Consider the following 22,638-nt stretch of genomic DNA (forward strand, 5'->3'; position numbering starts at 1 on the left):
TAGTGGAATTTAGGAAAACTATCCCCAATTATAAGGTAAAGCAGGGGTATATCCAAAAATATAGCATGAGCTGTTCCAAATTTGAGCTGATTTTGTGATTGGCTAGAACTGTGCACAACCATTGAAATAAAGCCACAAAGAGCTGCGGATGATGCAGATACGAAATTTTACCAAGAAAGAACGTTTAGGCACCAGCATGCAGGAGGAAAAACAAATGTTGTCCTACAAACCACAAGCGCCAGCTCCTTTCTGTGCCTAGTGAGGAATGCAGGCTTCAGAACCTGGCCAAGCATTACTAGCAGGAGGGTAGACCCGTGGCCTGCATCAAGGACTGTCAAGCTCTGCTTGGGCTCACAGAAAGGAAATGGTCAGTAGTGTTAGTGTCCATCTTCTGTCTTAGTATTTGGGGTATTTGGGCCTTGGAGCCTGTGCATAAAATAAGCCTTGGGGGTCGCCAAGTGTCAGGGCTTCAGTTGTGGACAGAAAGGAGGATTTGTGGGACCTGGAGCCTTTATGTGTACAGCTGCCAGCCTTCGCCTGAAGCTGAAGCCTCCTGGGGAAGTTGGCTGGAGAGCAGGGTGCATGCCCTTAACTGTCACCCCTTCTGGAATACAGCAAATCCCCTGGGAATGACATGCCTGCATGAGAGAGGAAGAACAGCCAAAAAAGAGAGGAGGTAGGATGGGAAGTTGGTTAATGTCTTTTTGTGTTCAGCCTCCCCTTTCTTGGTCCCACCTGGAGGTTGACTGATGTGCGTTACTGTATTTCATTCAGTCGTTTGAATTTCCAATCTGTGAAATGAAAAGTCCTCAAGGAACAATTTCTGTTCCTGTTAGGGAGCCCTCAGAAATGAGAACACAAAATCCAGCCCTCACAGTAACTTGATGTAGTTCTTTTGGAGGGTGAGCATAGAGGGGGTCAGACGGAGTTCTCCAGCTCAGACGTCCTGTGGTCCCCAGTAGCTAGCAGAGGCCCACCAGGGGGACAGAAAGACCAAGTGCTCGTGGCATCTCCAAGGACTAGAAACGGTGTCCCCAGCATGAGTTTTGTATGTTTCCCATGCTTCGTCCTGGCCCTGACTTCCTCTCCTGCCTGAGCTGGTATCACACTGTCTTTGGGTTTCAGCCTCTGCCTCAAACCCCTCTCAACCCTCCCTCTATTCTGGAACTCTTCTGGCACATTTAAGTTTTATTTCAGTTGATATTTAACAATACTTTTGTATTCTAAACCCTTAATTTTGCATATTTCTGCGTTAAGTATGTGAAGTTTCTAACAATACGATATGTCACTGGAGGTGTCATTTATTTTGTTAGCAAATGAATTGATGTCATAACTCTCTTTTCACTAGATGGCACTCCTTCCTACTTAGACTTTTTAAGATCTGCTTTTAATTTTTTACTATAGCAGGTCTCAAAACATTTTCATTTCTTTACACAATTAAAAACTAGGATCCTAAAAAGCTTTTGTTCATTTTGGTTTTATCTCTTGATGTTTTAAATATTTGTTTATTTAAAAATAACAAACCTATTACATATTCACATAAATAACGTTTTTATGAGAAATTATCATTTCCAAAACAAAAAAAAGTCTGAACAAAAAATGGCATTGTTTTACCATTTTACAAGTCTCCTTAATGTCTGATGTCTACTTGAATAGGCAGCTAGGTTCTCATAACTGCTTCTGTGTTCAGTCTATTGCAACATGTTATTTTGGTTGAAGAATTCGAAAAAACTCTTGCTTCATACAGACAGGTCGTTGGAAAGAGAAGAGTATTTTGATAGCCCTTCAAGTACTTGTGGATGTTTGATGCTTCATCATAACTCAACAGGTGGTAGTTTCCTAAAGGTTAGTCGCAACGAGAATGTGAATCAATGAACTTTTTGGACTCTGCTTCACTTAAATCCACAGGTCTCTCACACTTTAAGTGGCTCTTTTGCCCATACATGATATTACATCATCAGACAGTAGTGACTCGGACAATGTTGGTTCACCGAGTTATGCAGGTTTCCTAAATGTTGACACATTTTGTTCTGTAGTATCCAAAAAAAATCTTATTTGTTAGTGACATTTCTGATCTCATCAGACAAGCCATTAAGTATCAGAAAGCTGTCATGCTCACAGTGGGAAGTATGTATTTTCCCAGATTCTAATTTTTGCTTGAGGACTTGAATTTTATTGTTGCCAGTAAATACCATGAGAGTTTTCCCTGAAATGACGGGCTTTGTTGTTAAGAAAATGCCTGCCAGCTACGTAAGTCTGAATAACCATAGTTTGTCAGTTATTCTTTCAAGTAAACGTGATATTCCATGAAGAAAGCAGCTAGTTCAGCTTGTAACTCAGTCACACAAAATGCTAAAATGTACTCAGTGATCAAGATGAATCATTTTTACTGCTTCGTCAAGGATATTCTTAAGTGAAATTTGCTTTTTTTTTTTTAAACCGAGAATATGACTACTGCTAAATTTGGTGCCACTGCCTTGATTTATTCTAAAGGGCCAAGAAGTTTACCCATTGTTGCCCCTGTAAATGTAACACAGTGAAAGGACAAGTAATGTCTTGGTATTACACAAATAGTTTTGACCTTGCAGACCCCCAGGGGTCCACAGATCAACTTCAAGAACTACTGTTCTTCAAAAACAAAAATCTTGGGTTGGAAATATTAATTAACTATTTGATAGCTGCTTTCATTGCCCTGTACCTGTCCATTGAGCTGTTAGCCTTATGGGGTCTTGAGTCGTATTGGAGGCAGTAGAGCATCCGGAGTACGATGAGACCGCATATCAAATCTGCCTCATTTGTTTTGTGAGGATTCACTGAGTAAATGTAGCAAATACTTAGATTACTGGTGTCTGGCCCGTCTGCATTCAGTAGCGTTAGTTGCGACGACTAGTGCCCCCTCAACACGCTTCCCAGGCTGCTCATACATGTCACTGGGCCTGTTTTGGGATATTGGATTCTGCATTTTAAACCGGACTGTGCTCCAAGGAGAGCAGCGGTGAGGAGACTTAAAGCCACGTCACGTGGGGAAAAGTTAAGGAGCTGGAAGAGGGAAGACTGGGGAAGAGCCGGCAGTTCTTTCTGCTGTTTGAAGGTCTGGTGAGGGAAGGGCGGTGGCAGCCCCATGCGGAACTCAAAGCAACGAGGAGATGTTTGCCTTCGCATAACGAAGAGCTGCCCTTCGTCTCTGGCCAGAAGTGAGTCGAGGTGCCACAGGAGGTGGTGAACTCTCTGTTTCTGGCCTTTTCAGGAACGAATGTCCTAAAAGAAATGTGAGGGTGGGGTCGGACTAGAACCCCCAAGGTGTTTCTTGGGAAAGGACTTGGCATTGTGGATAAGCAGAGTTGAGTATTCTCCAACTGTATCATCTGTTGACTTTAGGAAGTACACATGTAGAGTACAAAGACTGGAAATTGCCCTTATTTTTATCACTCTGATGTTTGGGGTTACCTATGAGTGCAAAGTCCCATATTTGGGAATTTGAGGAAAAGATGAGAACTCCAGACCACCCCCCCCCCCCCCCCCCCGTAGGGAGCCTTTGGCCCTGATCCATCAGCCCGGGGTGGCAGGGATCGGGCCCTGGGGTTGCTGAGTTTGCCCTAAACTAGAGAAAAGGAGCTGGAGGAGGTGGCAGAGTGTCCCACGGAAACAATGCTTCAGCATTTCTGTTCCATCATATCTTGTTCTCGAACTTCAGTTTTCTGGTCTCATCTCTTCAGTAAGCAGCCCGACTTGGATGTTGCAGTTACTCAGCAGAAGGTGGCACTGCTGCCCTAGAAAAAGTCAGACTAGGAGTGGCGGTCATCTGTCCAGCTCCTTACCACAGGGACAGGGGCCCAAAGGCTCAAGTGTTTCCTCCATCTGTTTGCCCTTGGCCTGTGAGCTTCCCTTTTCACCACTCTCCTTTGTCCTTGTTTTACCTCAGTTGCCCTGGAACTTTTCCCCTTGTTTATTTTTTTCCCCACTCCCACGGTTCCCGTGGATAAAGGTATTTCCACTCACTCCCTGTCCCTGACACATTCTTCCTTTGCAAACAAACACGGGCACTGATGAGCTGGCACGGGCAAGCTGGAGCAGCCCACTGCCAAGCTAACTGGGAGGCCCGGCTTCCCGGTGCGGGGCGGGATGGCTGGCCCCCTGAGGCGCTGTGGTCCAGGCTTTGACCCAGGGAAAGAATCCTCTCGGCCCAAGGAGCAAACATCTGTCAAAATAAAATAGTGTCTCTGGGTCAAAGAGGTGACATCGGGGGTGGGGGGGAATTGTGCCAGCATTTTTTAAAAGGCGTGTACAACCCCAGCTCAAGGAAAACATTTAAAAAATCCTTCGACCCCAAAAGTAGTGCAGATATGTGGAGTTCACAACTCAGAGCCGGTCTAGTGGGTTTGGAGTCAGAAGACCTGTGTTGAGCGCTGGCTCGGCTGCCCTCCAGCTGTGGCCAACAGGCACATAACTTAAACTGTGCTCAGCTCGGCTGAAGTCAGGGCTGTGATACCCACTGTTCCAGGGGATTGTGGCAGTGATAGGAGAGAACGTGTAGGAACAAGTTTTTCTCAGCCTAAGATGCAGCTGTGAGCAGTACTCAGCCTTCTCACCCAAACACAGTCTGATTCTACGCCCTCACCCTGGAGGTCAGAAGTTGCCACAGTTTCTCAGTTCACGGCACCCTTGGTATCACAGGAGTCTTTCACAGAACTCCTAGGCCGAAAGAAATAACCTGACGGTTCTGTTTATTAAGTAATTTTCTCCCTGCAGTCAGCACCCGTGTCCTCACAATTTAGTAGCCACTTGAAAAAAATAATACATAAATTAGTGTGGTATCTGACAGATGTCAAGTAATGCTGTTTCCCTTGAAATTTTTAAATATCATGGGCACCTTTGGGGGGGACCTGGGGGGCCTTGATGGACAGCTTGGGAACTGCGCTGGTAGATGGTCCAAGAGTCCCAGAGCGGTGGGGCTCGGTGAAGTCCTCGCGCAGCCTCCCCTGGAGGCCTGGCTCAGCGCGTTGAAGGGGCCTCTGCCTTCGGTGTCTGCACATACACACCTGAATTCCTTCAAGGAGGTCGAGCGTCTTCATCGCTATGTGTTGTTAATTGACTCAGAGTTTAGATGAAGGATTTGCCTCGGGAGGAACTGACTCGGTAATTCCCAAACTTCCTCTCCTCTCGAGCCCTTCCCCACCCCACCCCACCCCCTCCCCGACCCAGCACTATTATTGATCTTTTAAAATGTCAGAATCAAAGATCTGGAGACGGAAAACAGCCCGAGGAGCTTGTTTCAACAACAGGAGTCTGTTGTTGACAACTGACTCTAGGAAGAACTTTCAGGAGCCTGCCAGCCGTTCTCTTACTGACCGCGTGAGGCGAGAGGCTGCCAGTTTCCGCAGGATCCGTGCAGAGCAAAATGTTTTCCTCTTTGGGCTTTGGGTGTGTTTGCTGTACCTCCAGGACTCTGGAATCGGAAAAGGAGATGCTAAGCTTTTCACAGACAAGCAGCATGGGTTCTAGTCATCCTGAAGGCTCCTTCAGAGGGCAGGTGGTGGGGTGCGGCAGAGGAACCAAGGCCCTTTCCAGCCAGTGGGGATGGGTCGTTGTGTGCCTTTGCTTGGCGAGCTTCTGGGGAACCCTCACTTGAGGAATGTTCTGTTGAGAATTATTTTTCAGGATGGGACAGCAAAGGTTATCTTGTAAGAGCTTAAACTTGGACTTTTTCTTAGAGGTCTTTGACATGGAAAGGGTCATATAGCACTTTTTCTAGTGGTTATCTTGTCAGGGTTTTGTTGTTTTTATATTGTGCATATTTTATTGTCAGACTATTAGAGAAGCAAGATTGAATATTTAAGAAAAGAAAAAAAACCACCTAATTCCATGGGCCTGACAGTGCAGCCATTTTCATTCTTCCATCTGTGTAGGTTTGCCTGTGTAATAGCATATATATTTTGTATCCAGTTTTGTTCTCATTTGTATTACAAACATCTTCACTGTTGCTATAGTCTGGGTAATTATATAATAGCATGACACAAATGAAAAAATAACACTTGAGAATTAAGTGGTGGGTTATATCTCAATAAAACTGCTGTAGGAAAGATTTTTTTTTTTGTAATTTTCTAAATACCTCCAAATGGGGACTGATGCAGAAACGATTGAGATTCACCAGCTTTTGTTCTAGTAGTAATACCAGTCAGGAGCAACACACTTCTTCACATCACTTCCCTTCGTTCTTCTCATATATTCAGCTAGCTAAAATAAAATCCAAAAATGGCACATTATAGTAGCAAAATGTGAATATAGTTTTGTAATTGTTATCGAATAAAGTGTTACGTAGGCAGTTTCTTTCCAATGAGATTCCCTGATGGACAGGAAATGTGCCATGCTATTTACACAAGTCAAAAGAAAGAACTCATTCTTTAAAACTTGAGTTCTCATTGGAAGTCTGCAGGATTGTTCACCCAGTAAGGGAGGCTGGCTTAGTAGGATTCGGGTTTTGGTAGCATTTTTTCTGTAAGCCCCCAGGAAATCTCTAGGCTAAGGACAGGGTTGGCAGCACCCACTGTGTATATGATTAAGTCCTCAGGACCTTGACTTCCGTTCAAGTGAACTCAGACATTACTCACTGGGGCACCACGGATTCTTGAGCCCTTTCCCCTGATCGTTACAGTTAAAAGGTAATAGATCTGGCCGTCTTCCCCTTAAGTCAAGGGTTTAACACCTGTTTCGCCTGTGATCTGCTAATGGAGTCATTCCTGGAGAGGAATTTTACCTCCTTGGTCTTCGATGTTGGCTTCCCCCGTGGTTGAACCAAGGGCTTCGAAGAAACTGTGACTATTCACAGCCTCCTGGTCTCAAGGGAGGAGGTGAGAAGTTGGGAAGTGGTATTTCTAGGCTTTGGAGTCAGGCTGGAGCTTGAGTTCCAACATTGCCATTTATTGGGCAAGAAACTGCTTCATTGTATTTTGCTTCAGTTTGCTCGTCTGTAAAATGGAAATAATAAAGTCTGCTTCATGGGGTTATTATGAGACTTGAATAATGTATGTTAGCTTTTACTGAGTTCTGTTTAGAGTGTGAGAGGGCGAATATATTCTTGGTCCCTCCATCTTGGTTTTATTTTCCTATCTGGCCCCCATGTTCTGCACCCCCCATACCCCATGATCCTTTGAGTGCTTATTAGAAAAAAAAAATGACAGCATGACTCACCTAGGACCAGAGAAGGAAATGGCCCTTGACCATTGCTGGCTTGTGAGCCATCCACTCTTTTTTTTTTTTTTTCGAATTTTAAAAATACTATATATTTATTGTGATTGAGTTATATGTACATTTACAAAGAGATAACCAACCAGATTACAGGCTACGGAATCCTGGCAACAGCCCAGAAAGCCCCTGGGAACAACTGAACATTCAGTGGAACATCTTCTCGCCTGTCACTGCTAGACAGCCACTCAATTTAGTGCATATGCGTGTGCAGAATTTATGGAAAAAGCTGCACTCAGCCAATATGCAACAGATGAGCCATCCATTCTTAACTTCTGGCTATTGTAATTAGGCCTTTGAACTGTTGAAAATGCCCAGGCCTATTTAACATTGGCATTTCCTTGCTCTCACCGCAGTGAATAGCCACATGGCCTTCTTTAGGCCTGGTCTTTAGCAAGGCGGGGGTTGCCCTTGCAGAGTGAGTGACATAAAATATCCAGGCTGGGGTCTACAAGTCTGTCTGGGTGGTGATCTGGTCTGAGCAGCAGACAGAAAGACAGAGACAGGGCAGGCTGTGGAAGTAGCTGTCTTGTCCAGATTGAAAGAAACCCAAGGTAGGTCCTTTGTCTTGCCACATTCCGAAGAAGGCCTGGCTATATCTGTAGCTGAACACCGCTGGGAGAAACGTTGTGATTGCTGGAAGTTGTGATCTCCTGCAAAAGGAAGAAGGACCATTATTCTCCCTCTAACCCCTACTCTTGGCTGCACCGCAGCTGCCATCAGGGCCTTCTTGACTGCACTCGCTCCCAGTCAGCTGAAGCCCCAGAAGCCCCACCCCGCCCCTGTGCGGTTCTCCGTCCAAGAAGGAGCCGCTGCGTGCCCGGTCCGCCTGCGCATCAGCCGTGCAAGCCCTGACTTTGTTCCCTATGGGACTACATGCCACGGATTACTAACCAAGGTGTGGCTGGGGCCTTCCCCAGTGATGATTTATCTTTTTGAAATTTATGATGCAGAAGGCAAGCTGCCTGTCTTTAGGGATCCAGCACTTCTCACCTTCGTTCTCCAGGTCCCTTGAGATGCTACTGTGCGATTTCTGGATTTGACAGGATTTTACTCGTTTGTATTCTTAACATTGAGATACAATTGAAAACTAAATTTTCCGTAAGCAGTGCCTTAAAGATTCTGGCGTTCCCTCTGGCCCTGTAGACAGTTAATCCTCTTCCTACCAGTATGTACGTGAGGACCAGTGTGCATGTCCACACTCCTGGCTTTCTGGCATCTCACTGCTTTTTGCCCCGATGTTAATCTAACATTGCAGCTTGGCAGTTGACCTCCCAGGCAAGATAATGCTTTCGTAATTTGGTGGCGCTGTCGAGGTGTGTCTCAAAAACTTCACTTTGCTGCCCTCAGCCTCACAAAGCTGTCTTCTTTGTGCTTGTCTGGCTCCAAGCTCTCCAACTCAAAGCATAGAGACACTGTTTTTGTGGAGAACCCTTAAGAAGAAAGTGCAACCTGGCCTCACCACTGAGGACTTGACTCAAATCCTTGACGTGAGGTAACCTTTCTGCCCAGGCACAGCCCACCTGACACCCTGGGCAGGAGAGAGAGAAAGGGAATGGCCCTCTCTGAGCATCTTCTACAGCTTTCAAGAAACTCAGGGTCTTCAGGGGTCTTGAATCAAATCTGTGGTTACGCTTGCAATAGTCAGATAATAAAGTCTCCCCTTCAGAAGTGGCTCCAGCCAGAGCTTTGCCTTCACATGAATTCTGGTTGGTTCCACGTGACAGAGCATCAGCGCCATGCTGAGCCCTGTGGGCATCACTGGAGACAGGATTTTCAGAGAGAGACCGTTCCTCTCCCCTTCCCCGCCTTTGCTTCAGTCTACAAGGCCAGCTCTAGAGCTGGCTTAGTTTGTCTTGGCAGATGCCTGTTTAATGCTTTTCCTGTAGAAACCTCTCTGCTTGGGGAGCTGAGCCTTCCCGGCAATGAGCTGGGAGTGAAGGCGAGTCCATTGCATCCAAAGTGGCCCCACCAACTTCCGCCCATTTTTGTGATAAGTTGAGTGTTTCCATCCCCAGGCAGGCAGCCTGCCATGGCAGTGGCCCAATCCTGACCCAACAGGATACAACGGAAGGAAATGTGCTGGTGATGGGCTTTCTCCAGGGCTCTCCTGGGTGTGTGGGTAGAACAACCCACGCCAGGCATTTGTGCCACGGGTGGGCTGTCCCCCACACGGCACTGGGTTCAGTGACTTCCACTAAGTCTTGGGTTACTGCCACTCTCGATCCACGCCCCCACCCGTGTCTGTCAAACGACAGTAATTTTATTCTGGAGCTTGGAGGTATCTCAACAAAAGTTCCAGAATTGCTGCTTTCTTGGCAACCTGAAGTGACTCACATGTGCCTCAGAAAACCTCGTTTGACCATCAGCTTGAAGCTTTCAGGAGGGCTTCCTAGGCACACCAGTGGCTTCTGAAGCAGCAGGATTGTCTGCCCACAATTTCATGAGCCTGTCGTGAGAATTAAATGAGATCTTTCACTGAAGTGCTTAGCGTGATACCTAAAATTATTCCCCTAGACTGAATTTTGTTCATTCCACATGCCCAGTGTTTGGCCCATTGCCTGGTACATAATAAATGCTTGGTAAGTTATTTGTGGAATAAATAAATGAACTATACGATAATTCTTTTTTTGTCAAGATTAGGAGCAACAAGGTAGATTTAAGGTTTTTTTTTAATTCAGCATTGGTGCCTCCACGCACACACCTTCCTGCTTGTCCCGTATCAACCTTTATTGCAGCTCTAGCCCCTTTATTTAGCTCCTCCGCTGGCCTCCCTTTCTTATATCGAGTCCACACATTGAAATTAACTGTGGACTTGAACAGGTTTGGAGTCTGGGGGTTAATGTACTGCAGGTGATGGTGGCTTTGAAACCCTAAACTGGACTGAAGAAAAACTGGCCACTGGACAGTTAACTGATTAGAAAGGAGAGAGAGAGGGAGAAAGTGTGTGTGTGTGTGTGTGTGTCTGTCTGTCAGTGTTTGAGCACCTGTTGTGGGCAGGGCACTGACTATTGCAGGTGCTGGGAACACAGTAGTAAATAAGACAGTTAGAGCACAGAATAGGGCACATGTCGTCTCGTTGGCCAGATGCGGGTGTGGTGGAGGAAAGCTTCCTTGAACCAAGGTCTGAAGTCTGAATGGGGCTTACTAGGCTGGAGTGGGATGGGGGTGATCCAGGGAGCAGCTTTGCCAGGATCCGGGTGGGGGGAGGGTGCTGAAGTGGCCGGCAGGGAGCCCCCGGGGCCTCAGGCCACAGCGAGGGTTCATTTTTAAGTGGGTACCCTGCTCCTGAAGTGAGATGTCATTAGGGCGTTATAATTCCTGGGGCAGCCCCAGATCTGAGAGGACAGAAGATTTGGGAGGCTTTGTTTTGCTAATCTGCCTCCCCAACTGCCCCCTACTTTTAAGGTGCAGGATTACGTCATCCAACAGGAAACATGTCTGTAGCATTCTTTCCCATGGAGCAGGGAGAGGCTACCCTTTGCCCTCTGTTCAGAGTGCTTTCTCTGTGCCTAATGCTCCCAGAACTGGGGAGAAAAGGCGACGTTGAGGTCCGGCAGAATCCAGCTGCCGGAAGCTCCGTTGCTCTGTCTCAAGTTGGACGCCGGACCTTTGAGTGCACTTGGTGGGCTGGTTCCGGGAAGGGTTGATGAAGCATTGTTGGCTGTAAATAAACCTCCATTCTCCCCACCAGAAGCTGCTCCTCCTCTGCTGAGTAAATCCTCCCAGCTCACATGGCAGCTTGTCCCGCTTCGTGGAGCCATATTGTTTTTCCTTCCTTCCTCTGCTCCAGTCATAGTTTTGCCGGTGGCTGGACTTTTATATTCTCTGCAGGGGGAACCACATTTCAGATTCTGTAATTCCTGAGGACAAGGCCCCTGCCATGGCCGTTAGATTGTTCCACATCTCAGGCACAGTTGATTAAGAAGTCAGCAGTGTTGGGTTCAGACCACAGTCCTCCAGGGACGACCCCCAGCCCGCAGCAGCCACTCGCGCCCCAGTTGGTGGGACTGAAGTGAAGCCCAGGGAGGTTGGAGGGGTGCAGACAGTCTGAAGAAGAGGCCTCAGAGCTCTCTTTCCTCCCCTCCCTTTCCAGTCTTCTCACTAGGCTTCTTAGGAAGATGTGGATTTTGTTTTGCTTTGTTTTTCCTTGTGTCTTAATTGGACTTGAACTAGAGAGCAGAAATGGTTTACCTGGTATTTTCTCCTAGAAACTGCTATGTGAGATGCTCTCCTAGGCAAGAAAAGCACTCAGCCTGCTGTGTCTGAGGGGCGTGTGCTGTCATGTCCAGGTCTGGCCAGGTCTCTGGGCTGTGGGCTTCATGCCTACCGGCTGACGCAGACATCCAACTGTCTGGTAAATAGATCTCCAGGCTGAGTTCATTTCTTTGAAGAACTGAATATCCACCTGGAGGCCAGGGAGGGTGGATTCACGCAAGTCAGGGCAGGTGTCCTTTGTGCCTTCACACCGCTTTGGGGGAAGGAAAGGAACAGTGGGGGTTCTTGTTGCTTTTCACTTGTATCCGCTTTGCTGCTCCCTTTCTGCCTCTTTAAGGACATACTGAGACTCTCTCTATAGCAGGTTTTGTAAAACCAGTTTCTTGAAGTACTGGCAGTTTAATGGTGTGAACCTTCCTTCTATCTCCTTAGCTCTGTCCTTTTAAATACTTCATCCGTTGTTTTTTTCTGACACCATGGCTGGCTTCTGAGATAACTATCATGGGTGCGTTGTTCATTTTTGTGCTGAATTCCTGGTATCCGAGGCATGACTGTCTCTCTGGGTCTTTGTCTTGAATGTGGACCCCCCCTCTCCTCCCCGCAAGGCTGCTTTCATTGGATGAAACTTGCCTCAATGGACAGTTGAGCATAAATGGTTCTAAAAAGCATCTTTGGGGTACTGGACCCCTGTCTTCAGTGGTCTCACTGGACACCCCAACTCTCCTCCCTTGCTGGGCTTTCTTCAGCATCACTTGAAGTCCTGCACCCAACTCCATTCCAAGAGCCTGTGATGCTGCGGCTCAGGCCCTTTGTTGTGGGGCAGAGCCAAGCCCTTCTTCTCGGGCTCAGGGCAGGGGCCGGGGGGGGGGGGCGGGGGTTAGGCTGCTTTAGGATCCGGAAGCACCGCGTCGTCGGCTTTCTTCTTTGGGGGCACCTTGGTACCACACCACATGCCCAGGAGCTCAGCAGGCCCACAACCAGCTTGTTCACGTCAGAGGGCAGGGGAATTCCATTCTAAAGCGTAACAAGGTGTGGCCACCAGGAGTCACAGAGTCCCACTGCTTGATTCTCCAGGACCTTAGGAGTCACACGGGTACATGTGACACGAATGGGGGATCTGAACAACGACAGATTCCAAAGTCTTTCCAGGAGACCTTTGTGCAGAATGATATGGCTTCCAGTCTGTGGAGACTCATTTGTACGTTTGGCTTTCAGGAGTCTCTCAAGGCAGGAGAATCTTCTCTTGCTTGCGGTTGGGTCCATGGTCCATTGGTCGATACTTTGCTTGGGGATAGTGTGGAGCTGGATTCCGCTGCTGGGAAGGTGGGGTGGGACTTCTTCCTGGGGGTGCTGGGTTTGGGATTGAATAAGAGGCCATAGCTCCAGGGGACTTCGGGTGCTCTCTGGGCACTACCCGCCCCTTCTGTCTGTGTGTGTGTGTGTGTGTGTGTGTGTGTGCGCGCGCGCGCGCGCGCGCGCGCTGTGAGGGCAGAAAACCAGAGACTAGACTAGTTGGCAGATTGAAACAAACTACCCAGTTAATTTTTGTTTTGTTTTGTGGCATGTGTAAAAAGATAAACTTGGGGGGAAATGAGGAGCCAAGCCAAAAAAGGAAAGACTGAAAGAAGTGGAAAAAACTTCCTGTTTGTGATTTTGCCCTATCATTTCTTTTTCTCCCAGAGACGTGACTAAACAGACCTCAGCTAAGCCAGGCCAGGACCTTGTGATATGCAGGAATCCCCACCTCTCCCCACCCCTCCCCCTCCCCTCGCTGGGGCACAGGAGAGCCCCAGGGAGCCTCACAGCCTTTAATCTCACCGAGGAGCCCCTGGTGTGAACAAGTACTTTCCCCTTTGAAGAGAAGCTTCCTGTTTGGCGACTAACTTCCTGTGCCTCTGGAGCAGATGCGGCTGAATTCCCACGTGGATATCTTGCCTCTTTCCTCGCTTCTCTGCATTTTGGCCACAAAAGGGGCTGGGGCAGTGCTTTGGGAAAGAGCTCTAGGGGGCCTTTGAAGAGTTAACGGGTCAGTCCTGTACGACCAGCCAAATGGCCTGGGAGGGGAGGAAGGATGTACCCACCTGATGCTTTCCCACAATTAGCACCCAGAAAGCTGTCCCCTAGAGGGAAAATTTAAGGACCTTTTACAGTCCAACGTTTTGTTACTGCCATGCTCTTTAACATTGGTTCCTCCGGAGTCACAGCTCCGAAGGGATTGTTGTGGGACCCGTGGAGACCGGCTCTCTCTGGAGAGCAGCTGGTGGATAAGCAGCCTGAATTTGGCACGGCAGCCCTCGGGTGCGCCTCCACTTCGCCCACCTGATCGGCAGGGGGCGGGTGGCTGGAGGAGACGGTTGCTAAGCAGCCTGGCCTGGGCGTCATGCCCGTCCAGGTCGAATGAATAGCTGCAGGGTGCCGAAGGATGAGGGGGTTTTGGCCTGTCCCAGAACCAGGAGGAACTTTTTGGAGAAGGGGGCTAAGAACTGCTGCTCTGGTCTTGGCGTGGAGCCCGGGGGCGGGGGGGTGGTCTTCCTGCCCCTTCCCTTCTGAGACGTCACCCCGGTGTAACATCGCTTAGTGTCAGCGGAGTGCGCAGAGCTCCACGGCCGTTTCCATGTGCCCATCGGGTCCAGAGTTGTTACTGTCTTATGTCCTCCCTCACCAACCAGAGGGAGGGGGCGTGAGAGCCAGCAATCTCATGAGCACAGCTTCTGCCACTGTGATCATTACCGTGTTATGGCACTTGAGACCCCTGACCTAACTGTGTTTGAGGGGCTCGGTTTCCCCAGAAATGGGGAAAGCAGGTACGTTCCTGCCGTTGTGCATTTGGGGCAGCAGAAGCAAGGAAAGGCCTTCCTCCCCAAGGTGCCCGGGTGTGTGACCACGGCTGGGACGGTGCCTCCTCCGGGCTGATTTGGTTTAGATGAAGCATTTGCTCTGAGCAGTGAAATCCAGAGCAAGTCCAGAGCAGTCTGATGAGAAACCTCTGCTCCTAGGGCTCTGCACGCCGCCAGAACTGAAGGACGTGTGGGAGTGGGTGCTGGGGACGGGGGTTTGCAGGAAGGGTCAGAGAAAGGTTTTCTTTGGCGAGACTGTGAGCCAACGTAAGGCGAGCTAACAGGTGGGCCAGCGAGAGCCAGAGCGAGGCTGCCTCCAAGCCGGTCCTTCCTGGGGCCAGTGCCGTGACTTGTTGAAGGCCCACTGCCTGCCTGCCCCCCGGGTTCCCTGAGCTACCCCCTTGTGATAAAGCCTCTTTTTTGCTGAAACTGAGAGTAAGAAAAATCTCTTGGGAGCAGACAGTCTTTTGCGTTTTGGTCTTGCGATTCTCGTGTTGTGAAGTAGCCACCTCTTGCTTCCTGGGCACCAGCTGGAGGCGCTGGTGTTCTGGGGCGGCTGGCCGGGCCCTGGGAGAGCAGCGAGCAGGGTCCAGGTGGGCAGCTGTCCATGGCTGGTGTTCGCTTTCCTCATCGTTGGGGTACTGGTCACTGCCGGGGGCCGTGGAGGAGAGACAAGCAGGTGCCTGGAGCGTCCCAGCTGCTCTGATGAAGGAAGGAGGGGTATTCGGAGGTTCAGGGGTCCCAGGATCCCCCAGAGTATCCGCTCACTCTCGGGGCTCTTTACGGTGCTTTCACCTTTTCTCCTTCCTTAAAAATCCTGAGTGGTGTCAGTGAGGAGAGTGACTGTGGGTCAGGAGGCCCGGGCTTACTCCTTGTGTTTCTGTTTTTCTCTTGCAGGATAACCCAGAAGTAGAAAAGCGAGATCCCCAGGAATTAGTTGGTGAGTATCCGGGGGTGGTGGGGTGGTGCCTCGGGGGCAGGTCTCCGAGCCTCACCCAGAGCCAACTGGCTTCCAGCCACACAGGCGGCTTCTCTCTGCTTCGGCCAAGGCAACTGTTCTGCCGCAAGCCTGCGTCTTCAGACTCTCACAGGGCCTTTGGCATTTTCTAAGACGTCTGGATAAGACACCCAGGGAAAAATTCTTCTTTGACAATCAGATTCATGGTGCGTTTCACTGGGCTTTGGTCATTTGCCAGTGTTGTCAAGAGGGATTCAGGGCCCCCTTCAGCTGGGAGCTCGTTCCCCTTGTGCCCTGCGCCCGTCCTCCGGCCTTGTACCCCCGCAGCCCCCTCCGCTGGCATATTCACGGGCTCAAGGAGCAAACATGTGGCCTCTGCTGGCGCCCTACTCTGTCCCCAGGAGGGAACATGCCTGACAGCCCTGGGGTCTGGGGCCCTTTGTGTGACTGGCCAGGGCGGTTACATTTCTGGAAAGTGACACACGTGTCATCCCAGTTCCGTGTTAACCTCAGCCGCTTAATCCTTTTAGGAAGCCTCTCAGCTTCTTCAGTTTGGCCACGGACTTTGTAAGGGCTCTCCCAAGGCCTGGCCCAACCTCATGGTGGGGGGACCTGCCCTCCTTCTCTGTGGCGACTGTGCCCGTCTCTCTCTGTCTCTCTCCGCCTGCTCCACTGGTCTTCACAAAGCGGGTTCCTGCTCCCGGTGGCCCTGCTTCTCAGGCGGCCTGCAGAGCTCGCTCCTCTGCTTCCAGACGGAGCCTTTGAGACGTACTTACTCTGCCCTGGGAAGCCCCGGACTCAGCCTGGAAATGCTGCTTCCTGCACCCCCTCCAACCTGACCTTTCTCTGGATAGGATCCCTTCACCGGTGATGGGAGATAGGGACCCATTCTGGTTTTCCGGACTGAAAGAACTGAAAATTGTTCATTATATTTGTCTTCTGAGGAAGGATTGGGTAGCAGCGTGACCACACTGAGCAGCCCAGATGCCCAGTGGGATCCTGCCTTTATCCCCGAGTTTTCTGATGAGTGGGGTATGAGTCTTTCCCACCCTATAAAAACCCAAATTTTCTTAAAACCTTAGAGTTTGCTCTTGGAAAATGGCGCTGTAGGGGTGGCCCAGTGGGCTTCACGGGCAGAGAGAACAGAGCACAGCCTCACCGGGCCGCCCGTGGCCTTCCCCGAGTGGGGGGTGGCCTGGAGCCTCGGCCTCCTCTCGCCTCCGGTCCCTGCTGTTCACACCGAGACGCTGGGGGTGGGGCGTGGGGTCCGAGGCGCCTGCCCAGGAGCCCAACAAGGCAGCGCCCTCCACTCCTGCTGGCAGCGCTTGGCGAGCGGTGCAATGTGTGTGGGCACCAGCCATCTCAGCCCCGACTTCTTCCACAACCGGCTTTCACTTGTGCTCTCCTTGTCACTTTTTGAAAATAGCTTTGTTGAGGTGTAACTTACATAGAGTAAGATTCGCCAGCTTTTAGTGTTAACTCCCACCACAGTCGTGACGTAGAACATTTCCATGACTCCAAAGTGTTCCCCCGTACCCCTCCCCTTGCAGACATTTCCTCCCTCAGCCTCAGGCAAGCAGTGATCTACTTTCTTCACTGTAGTTTTGTCTTTTCTAGGATTTCTTATAAATCAGGATTTGTTGGCCTCGGCACGATTGACATTTCGGGCTGGATAATTCTCTGCAGTGGGGGCCTGGCCTGTGCACTCTACAGTGTTTTAGCAGCATCCCTGGTCTCTGCCCACTAGGTGCCAATCGCAACCCCCTCGTCCTGCCAGATATGACAATGAAAAATGTTTCCAGACACTGCCAGATGTTGCCTTGGGGGGCAGAAATGCCCCTGGTTGAGAACCATTGATACAAATGGAATCACAGTTTGTTGGGGGATTTTCTGTTGCTTTTTTGTTTGTTTGCTTGTGTTTTGGTCTAATTTCTTACACTTCCCATAGTGTTTTTGAGACCCATGCATGTTCTTGAGAATATCCATAGTTTCTTTTTTTTATTGCTAATATTATCTCATTGTAGGAGTTACACCGCAATTTCTTGAATCCAGTCACCCACAGAGAACACAGGTGGAGCTTTAAGTCTCATAGTTTGGATTCCTCTTCCCATTTCTCACTGAGGAGGTAGTAGTTGACCTGTACAGAGTGGCTTCTGCTCATGGGACCGTGGTTGTCAGCACCTCTGCCTGAACTCAGCTCCTTTTTTTTTTTTTCTTTTTTTAAAATTTTATTCATTTATTTATTTTTGGCTGCGTTGGGTCTTCGTTGCTGCGCACGGGCTTCTCATTGCGGTGGCTTCTCTTGTTGCGGAGCACGGGTTCTAGGTGTGCGGGCTTCAGTAGTTGTGGCACACGGGCTCAGTAGTTGTGGCTCACGGGCTTGGCTGCTCCGCGGCATGTGGGATCTTTCCGGACCAGGGCTCGAACCCGTGTCCCCTGCATTGGCAGGCGGACCCCCAACCACTGCACCACCAGGGAGGCCCCTCAGCTCCTTTTATTCATGCCTCTGGATGTAGGACTTGGGTTGCTCTGCTGGTGTGGGCAGCGTTTTCATATGTATAGACAGCCCCAGGTTTAATGGAGCAAAGGAAAGCAGAGAAGCTGGCCCAGGGCTCCCCAGCACTGTAGCTGCCTGACAGAGCTAAGCGTGGCTGTCCTGCCGTCCCCTCCAGTTGCCCCACCGGTGCCCCGTGGGTGGGCCTGGAACAGTGGCCCTGGGTGGTAAGCCAGCTGGGTCTCCAGTGAGCCAGAGACACTCCACTGCCTCCTGCTCCCAGCCCCACAGCACCTGCCGGGCATCGCTGCACTCCTGCCGCTACAGCAGCCCAGCCGACTAGCTGCTCCTGCGCAGAGTCACACCTGGCAACCATGGATACCAGCACTGGTGTGGGACTTGGGCGCGCACCTGGGGTGAATCATGGTGACGGCAGGCTTCTCAGACCCTGAGTATGGCTGCCTGCCTAGAACACCCCAAGCAGACCTGGAGCAGCCACAGACACGAGCTGCCCCCATGTGCCTGGATACGCATCTCGATGTGTTTCCAGGGAAAATGGTTTGAGGCTGGCTGCTCAATAGCCATATATGTGGGTCTGATGTCTTCTGCTTTCGATTCGTTTTGAGACTTAGGAAAGACAGAATCACGGAAAGATTGCTCCTGAAATCTGTGAGGTAAACTTTTATCAAGTTTCCTGAATGTATCCCTTCATTTGCCAGCTACTCCCGAGGAATTTTCTCATTCCTAGCCCAGTTCCAAGCCCAGGAGCTCAGGAGGGGCTCTCCCTCTCCCTGTCACACTGTATGCCGTTTGAGCCCAAGTGTGGCTGGGTTGCTAATGGCAACAGTGCCACACCCTGTTTTTCCAAAAGGCTTTCCTGGCAAATGCCAGAGGGCACTCTTTGTCTCTCTGTCACATGCACACATACACTCTCCACCCCAGGGAAGCCTTGACCCTCTTTGCTGTGCGCCCAAAGCCTGCCCCGGCCCTCCTTGCTTTTGTTGCTGATGCTTACGAAATGCGAGAACCAGCACACCCCAGCTGATTCCACTCTCAGCCGGCCTCTGCAGCCTGCTTGAGCCTCAGGCTTTGACCTCCTGCCTCTCCCAGAGCTGGGAGGAAGGAGGAAGTCAGGATGAGATTGAACTCCTGCCAGATCTGGGTGTCCCTTGCTTCAGGAGACAGGAGACAGAAGGAGGGTGCTGGGCAAAGAGAAGCACATGGTTCTGTGGTGAAAACCGCTCCCGGGCTGCACTGGTGCCTCAGTCCACAGCAGGGTACGTCACCCAGTCTCCGTCCTCTTCCTTCACCCAAAATGGCAGAGCTAGTGCTCTGTCCCTGGGGCACGTCCAGTGAGAATCCACCGACAGTGAGAATCGGCACGTGTATCCAGCGTAGGAGACTGTGCCTGGGCTTGGGCCCCAGCCTCAGTGTTGACAGTGTGTGCAGGCTCCTTTGGCAGCAGCTGAGACTAGTGAAGCTCGAAGCAGAAATCAAAGCACTTTATGCGCTGAGAAAATATTAACCCGGCCTTGGGGGAGAAGGAGAAGGCTCGCCAGGCCATCCCCAGGCGGTCCAGGCAGCCACTTGGGGCTAAGAAGTCTCGCCTGGGGCCAGGCACACGGCGGGTACCCAGTAAGTACTTGCCGGATGTCATTGGTGCTGGCTTGTGCATTCTTTGCCTTCATCCTGCCCCACCCCGCTCCGCCTGCTGTTTGCTCACTGTATAGTCCTTTTCATGAGAGGACGTTTTAAAAGCACATACAGAATCTTACAACAAACAGCGCATTGTCTGAGTGATCCAGAGCACAACTCTGCAGTCGCCAGGGTGGCCAGAGGCAGCGTGGGGGGGAGTAGAGAGAGAGAGGAGCTTGGGTGGGCAGGGGCAGCGTGGAGGGGAGTGGAGAGACAGAGGAGCTTGGGTGGGCAGGGGCAGCGTGGAGGGGAGTGGAGCGAGAGAGGAGCTTGGGTGGGCAGGGGCAGCGTGGAGGGGAGTGGAGAGAGAGAGGAGCTTGGGTGGGCAGGGGCAGCGTGGAGGGGAGTGGAGAGAGAGAGGAGCTTGGGTGGGCAGGGGCAGCGTGGAGGGGAGTGGAGAGACAGAGAAGCTTGGGTGGGCAGGGGCAGATCTCCAAGGGAATTGCCCCCTGGGAGTTGTGGTTCTTCACTTCACAATCAGACCTTTTGTTCCCAAGAACGAAGTGGACCAAGAGCGGGTTGATTGGTTTACTAGTAAAGGGCCGTGGACTGCTCAGGTGGCGCAGTGGTTAAGAATCCGCCTGCCAGTGCAGCGGACACGGGTTTGAGCCCTGGTCCAGGAAGATCCCACGTGCCGCGGAGCAGCTAAGCCCGTGAGCCACAACTACTGAGCCTGCGCTCTAGAGCCCGCGAGCCACAACTACTGAGCCCGTGCGCCTAGAGCCCATGCTCCGCAACAAGAGAAGCCACTGCAATGAGAAGCCCGCGCACCGCAACAAAGAGTAGCCCCCGCTCGCCACAACTAGAGAAAGCCCGCGTGCAGCAACGAAGACCCATTGCAGCCAAAAATTAATTAATTAATTAATTTTAAAAAACATTAAAGGGCCCTAAGCTAATAACCAACAGGTCCTTTTGTAAATGTCATTTATGCACAAGGCAGTATTGAGTGCTTTGAGTCCCGAAGCCTAGGGAACCCTGAGCTGCTCCTGTAGCCTGGGTAGGAGAGCCTGAGGTGAGAAGGATGGCACCAAGCAACTCTGAGTTTCCGGGATTCTGGGAGGGTGTTTCAGGGGCAGAGCCCCTGGGGGGCTGGAGCTGGTCACGTTATGAGCCAGCGGTGTGCACATCTCTTCCCAGCCTCAAGTTCAGCGACTTCACATTGGTAGCTTGACATTAGCCATGGGGAGAATTTACACCACAGAAATGGGCAGATGCTGCAGGTCGTGGCTGTGCCCCTCCCCGCCTCCCAGCTGGGTGTTAAACATCCACCAGCGCGCCCCAGGACATAGCCTTTCGTGGGTGAGCTGCTGTGACGTGGCCACACGCCATCTTTATGCTCGTGCCCTCCGCCTGACCTTCTCTTCCCCTGGGTTGGCACGTGCCGGCTCCTTCTGGTCATTTGATCTCAACTCACAGGCACCCTCTAGGAGTGCTACTCCAGACACCCTGTTTTATTGTTTCGTAGCGTGTATCCCTCCTCGAAAGTGTGTTATCGGCCTTTTTTTGAGGGGGGGGATTATTGTCCATGTCTGTCCCCCACCCTAAGCCTCCCACCCACCCACAGAATTCTTCTCTGTTCTTTCCACAGCCTCCTTTTCTGAAAGAGTCCGGAACATGTCACCTGATGAAATCAAGATCCCGCCGGAGCCGCCCGGCAGATGCTCAAATCACTTACAGGTAAGCACAGCGCTCGGCTGCTGGGGCCCGTGTAGCCTAGGAGGCCTGGGACAGGTGTCTGGCTCGGTCTGACTTTAAGAGGCTTCTGGACGGCCCGAGTGGGAAGGAGCCTGCAGTCCTGGTAACCTCCCTTAGGCTGCTCTCAGGAGTTTGCTCTGTACCCAATGCCACCCTCTGCTGCTTCAGCTGGGGCCCCTAGCTGCCCTCAGTGATGTCCTAACCAGAGAAAACAACATGCCTCTTCTGGGCAACCCTGAGCCAATGGGACCATCTCGGAGGGAACTTTGCTAAGAAACTGAGGGATTGTCAGAATGTAAAATAAACAAATAGAAGTGCAAAAGCACAAGCACGGATACGCATAAACTTCAGTCCTCGTTTTCCTGAAATGCCAGCTCACTGGCTCCTTGTCTGACGAAACCTGGTGCAGACCTGACCTGAGGAGATGGAACGGTGAGTGCGGTCACTCCCTTGGGAGCAGGACCTCAGGGGACAGCCGGGATTACACCTCCTGGTCAGCCTCGCTGGTTGTTTCTCCCTGTCCCTCTGCACGTTCCGCTGTGAAGGAGACTTTGTGACAGTAGGGCAGACATGCACGGCTGCCCCCAGAGTGGTGCCCGGTCCACCTGCTCTACCTTTGATCCTGTAGGTTCTACTGGTGCCTCTGGCCACACCCCAAGCCCCCGCAGCACGCTGGCGGACAGATGACTAAAGGGACCTGGGGCTGGGGGTGCGGCTCACGGTCTCTTCTCCCACAAGTCTCCTGCCTTTGCTGAGGTCGTCCCCCACCACCACCACCTACCACCCGCCCAGCATCGAGTCACCCCTGCGCCAGGCAACAGTCCACAGCCTGTAAGAACTCTCCAGCAGTCCACCAGGCGGAGACAGGCGGCCCAGCCTTCAAGATCAGAGTATTTCTCCTTCTTCGATCCTCCTAGTGGTAGAAACCATGACACTTGAGCAAACGTTTTAGTTCACCTGAAATGGGAGGACCTGTCTGATGGCCCAGGAGACACAGAAAAGTCTTTTGTAAAATACAGATCTTCCTCCATCTGCCGAGCCTTCTGGATAGGCTGCCCTCCGTCACCCTTAAAGAGATAACGTGGAGGCGTGTCGCACCCAGCTTCTCTCTTCCCTGGTAAATGTGTCACGAACTTCTCTCTGCAATTCAGTGCTTCCTCCAGCCATTCTTGGCTTCCGACAGAGGGAGTGGGTCATCTCTCCTGATGTGCCCAAAGGGCCTCGCTCAGGCCCTCCCAGCCTGCCCACCTCCTCTTGCAGGTGAAGAGTGCCCCAAATGTTTTCCTCTGGACAGTCTGTGTTTAGCTGCCGCTAGTGGGGGAGGCGGCCGAGTGACCCTCACCTGGGCCAGCGCCAGCCTTCCTGGGTAAGACTGCTCCTCCTCAGAGGTGGCTCTGCCCTGAGACTCGGGTTCCTGGGGCCTCTTCATGCGCCAGACAGCCCTGATGCCATCTGTTGTGGACTTCTTCTCTGTGGGCCTGGGGACACTTGTGGCATTG

At 51.1% G+C, this 22,638-nt stretch overlaps 1 protein-coding gene across 1 annotated transcript in view; it reads left to right on the forward strand.

The window, feature by feature from the left end:
* Positions 1-22,638, forward strand: part of SAP30BP (SAP30 binding protein) — a 32,790-nt gene that overhangs the window by 5,010 nt on the left and 5,142 nt on the right. Inside the window, exons 4-5 of the mRNA XM_059907581.1 lie at positions 15,195-15,237; positions 21,033-21,121. Of these exons, the coding sequence (XP_059763564.1) occupies positions 15,195-15,237; positions 21,033-21,121 (132 nt within the window). The remainder of the gene's footprint in view (positions 1-15,194; positions 15,238-21,032; positions 21,122-22,638) is intronic.

Source organism: Balaenoptera ricei, chromosome 20 (genome assembly GCF_028023285.1).
Source record: "Balaenoptera ricei isolate mBalRic1 chromosome 20, mBalRic1.hap2, whole genome shotgun sequence".
In the NCBI taxonomy this organism is placed as follows: Eukaryota; Metazoa; Chordata; class Mammalia; order Artiodactyla; family Balaenopteridae; genus Balaenoptera; species Balaenoptera ricei.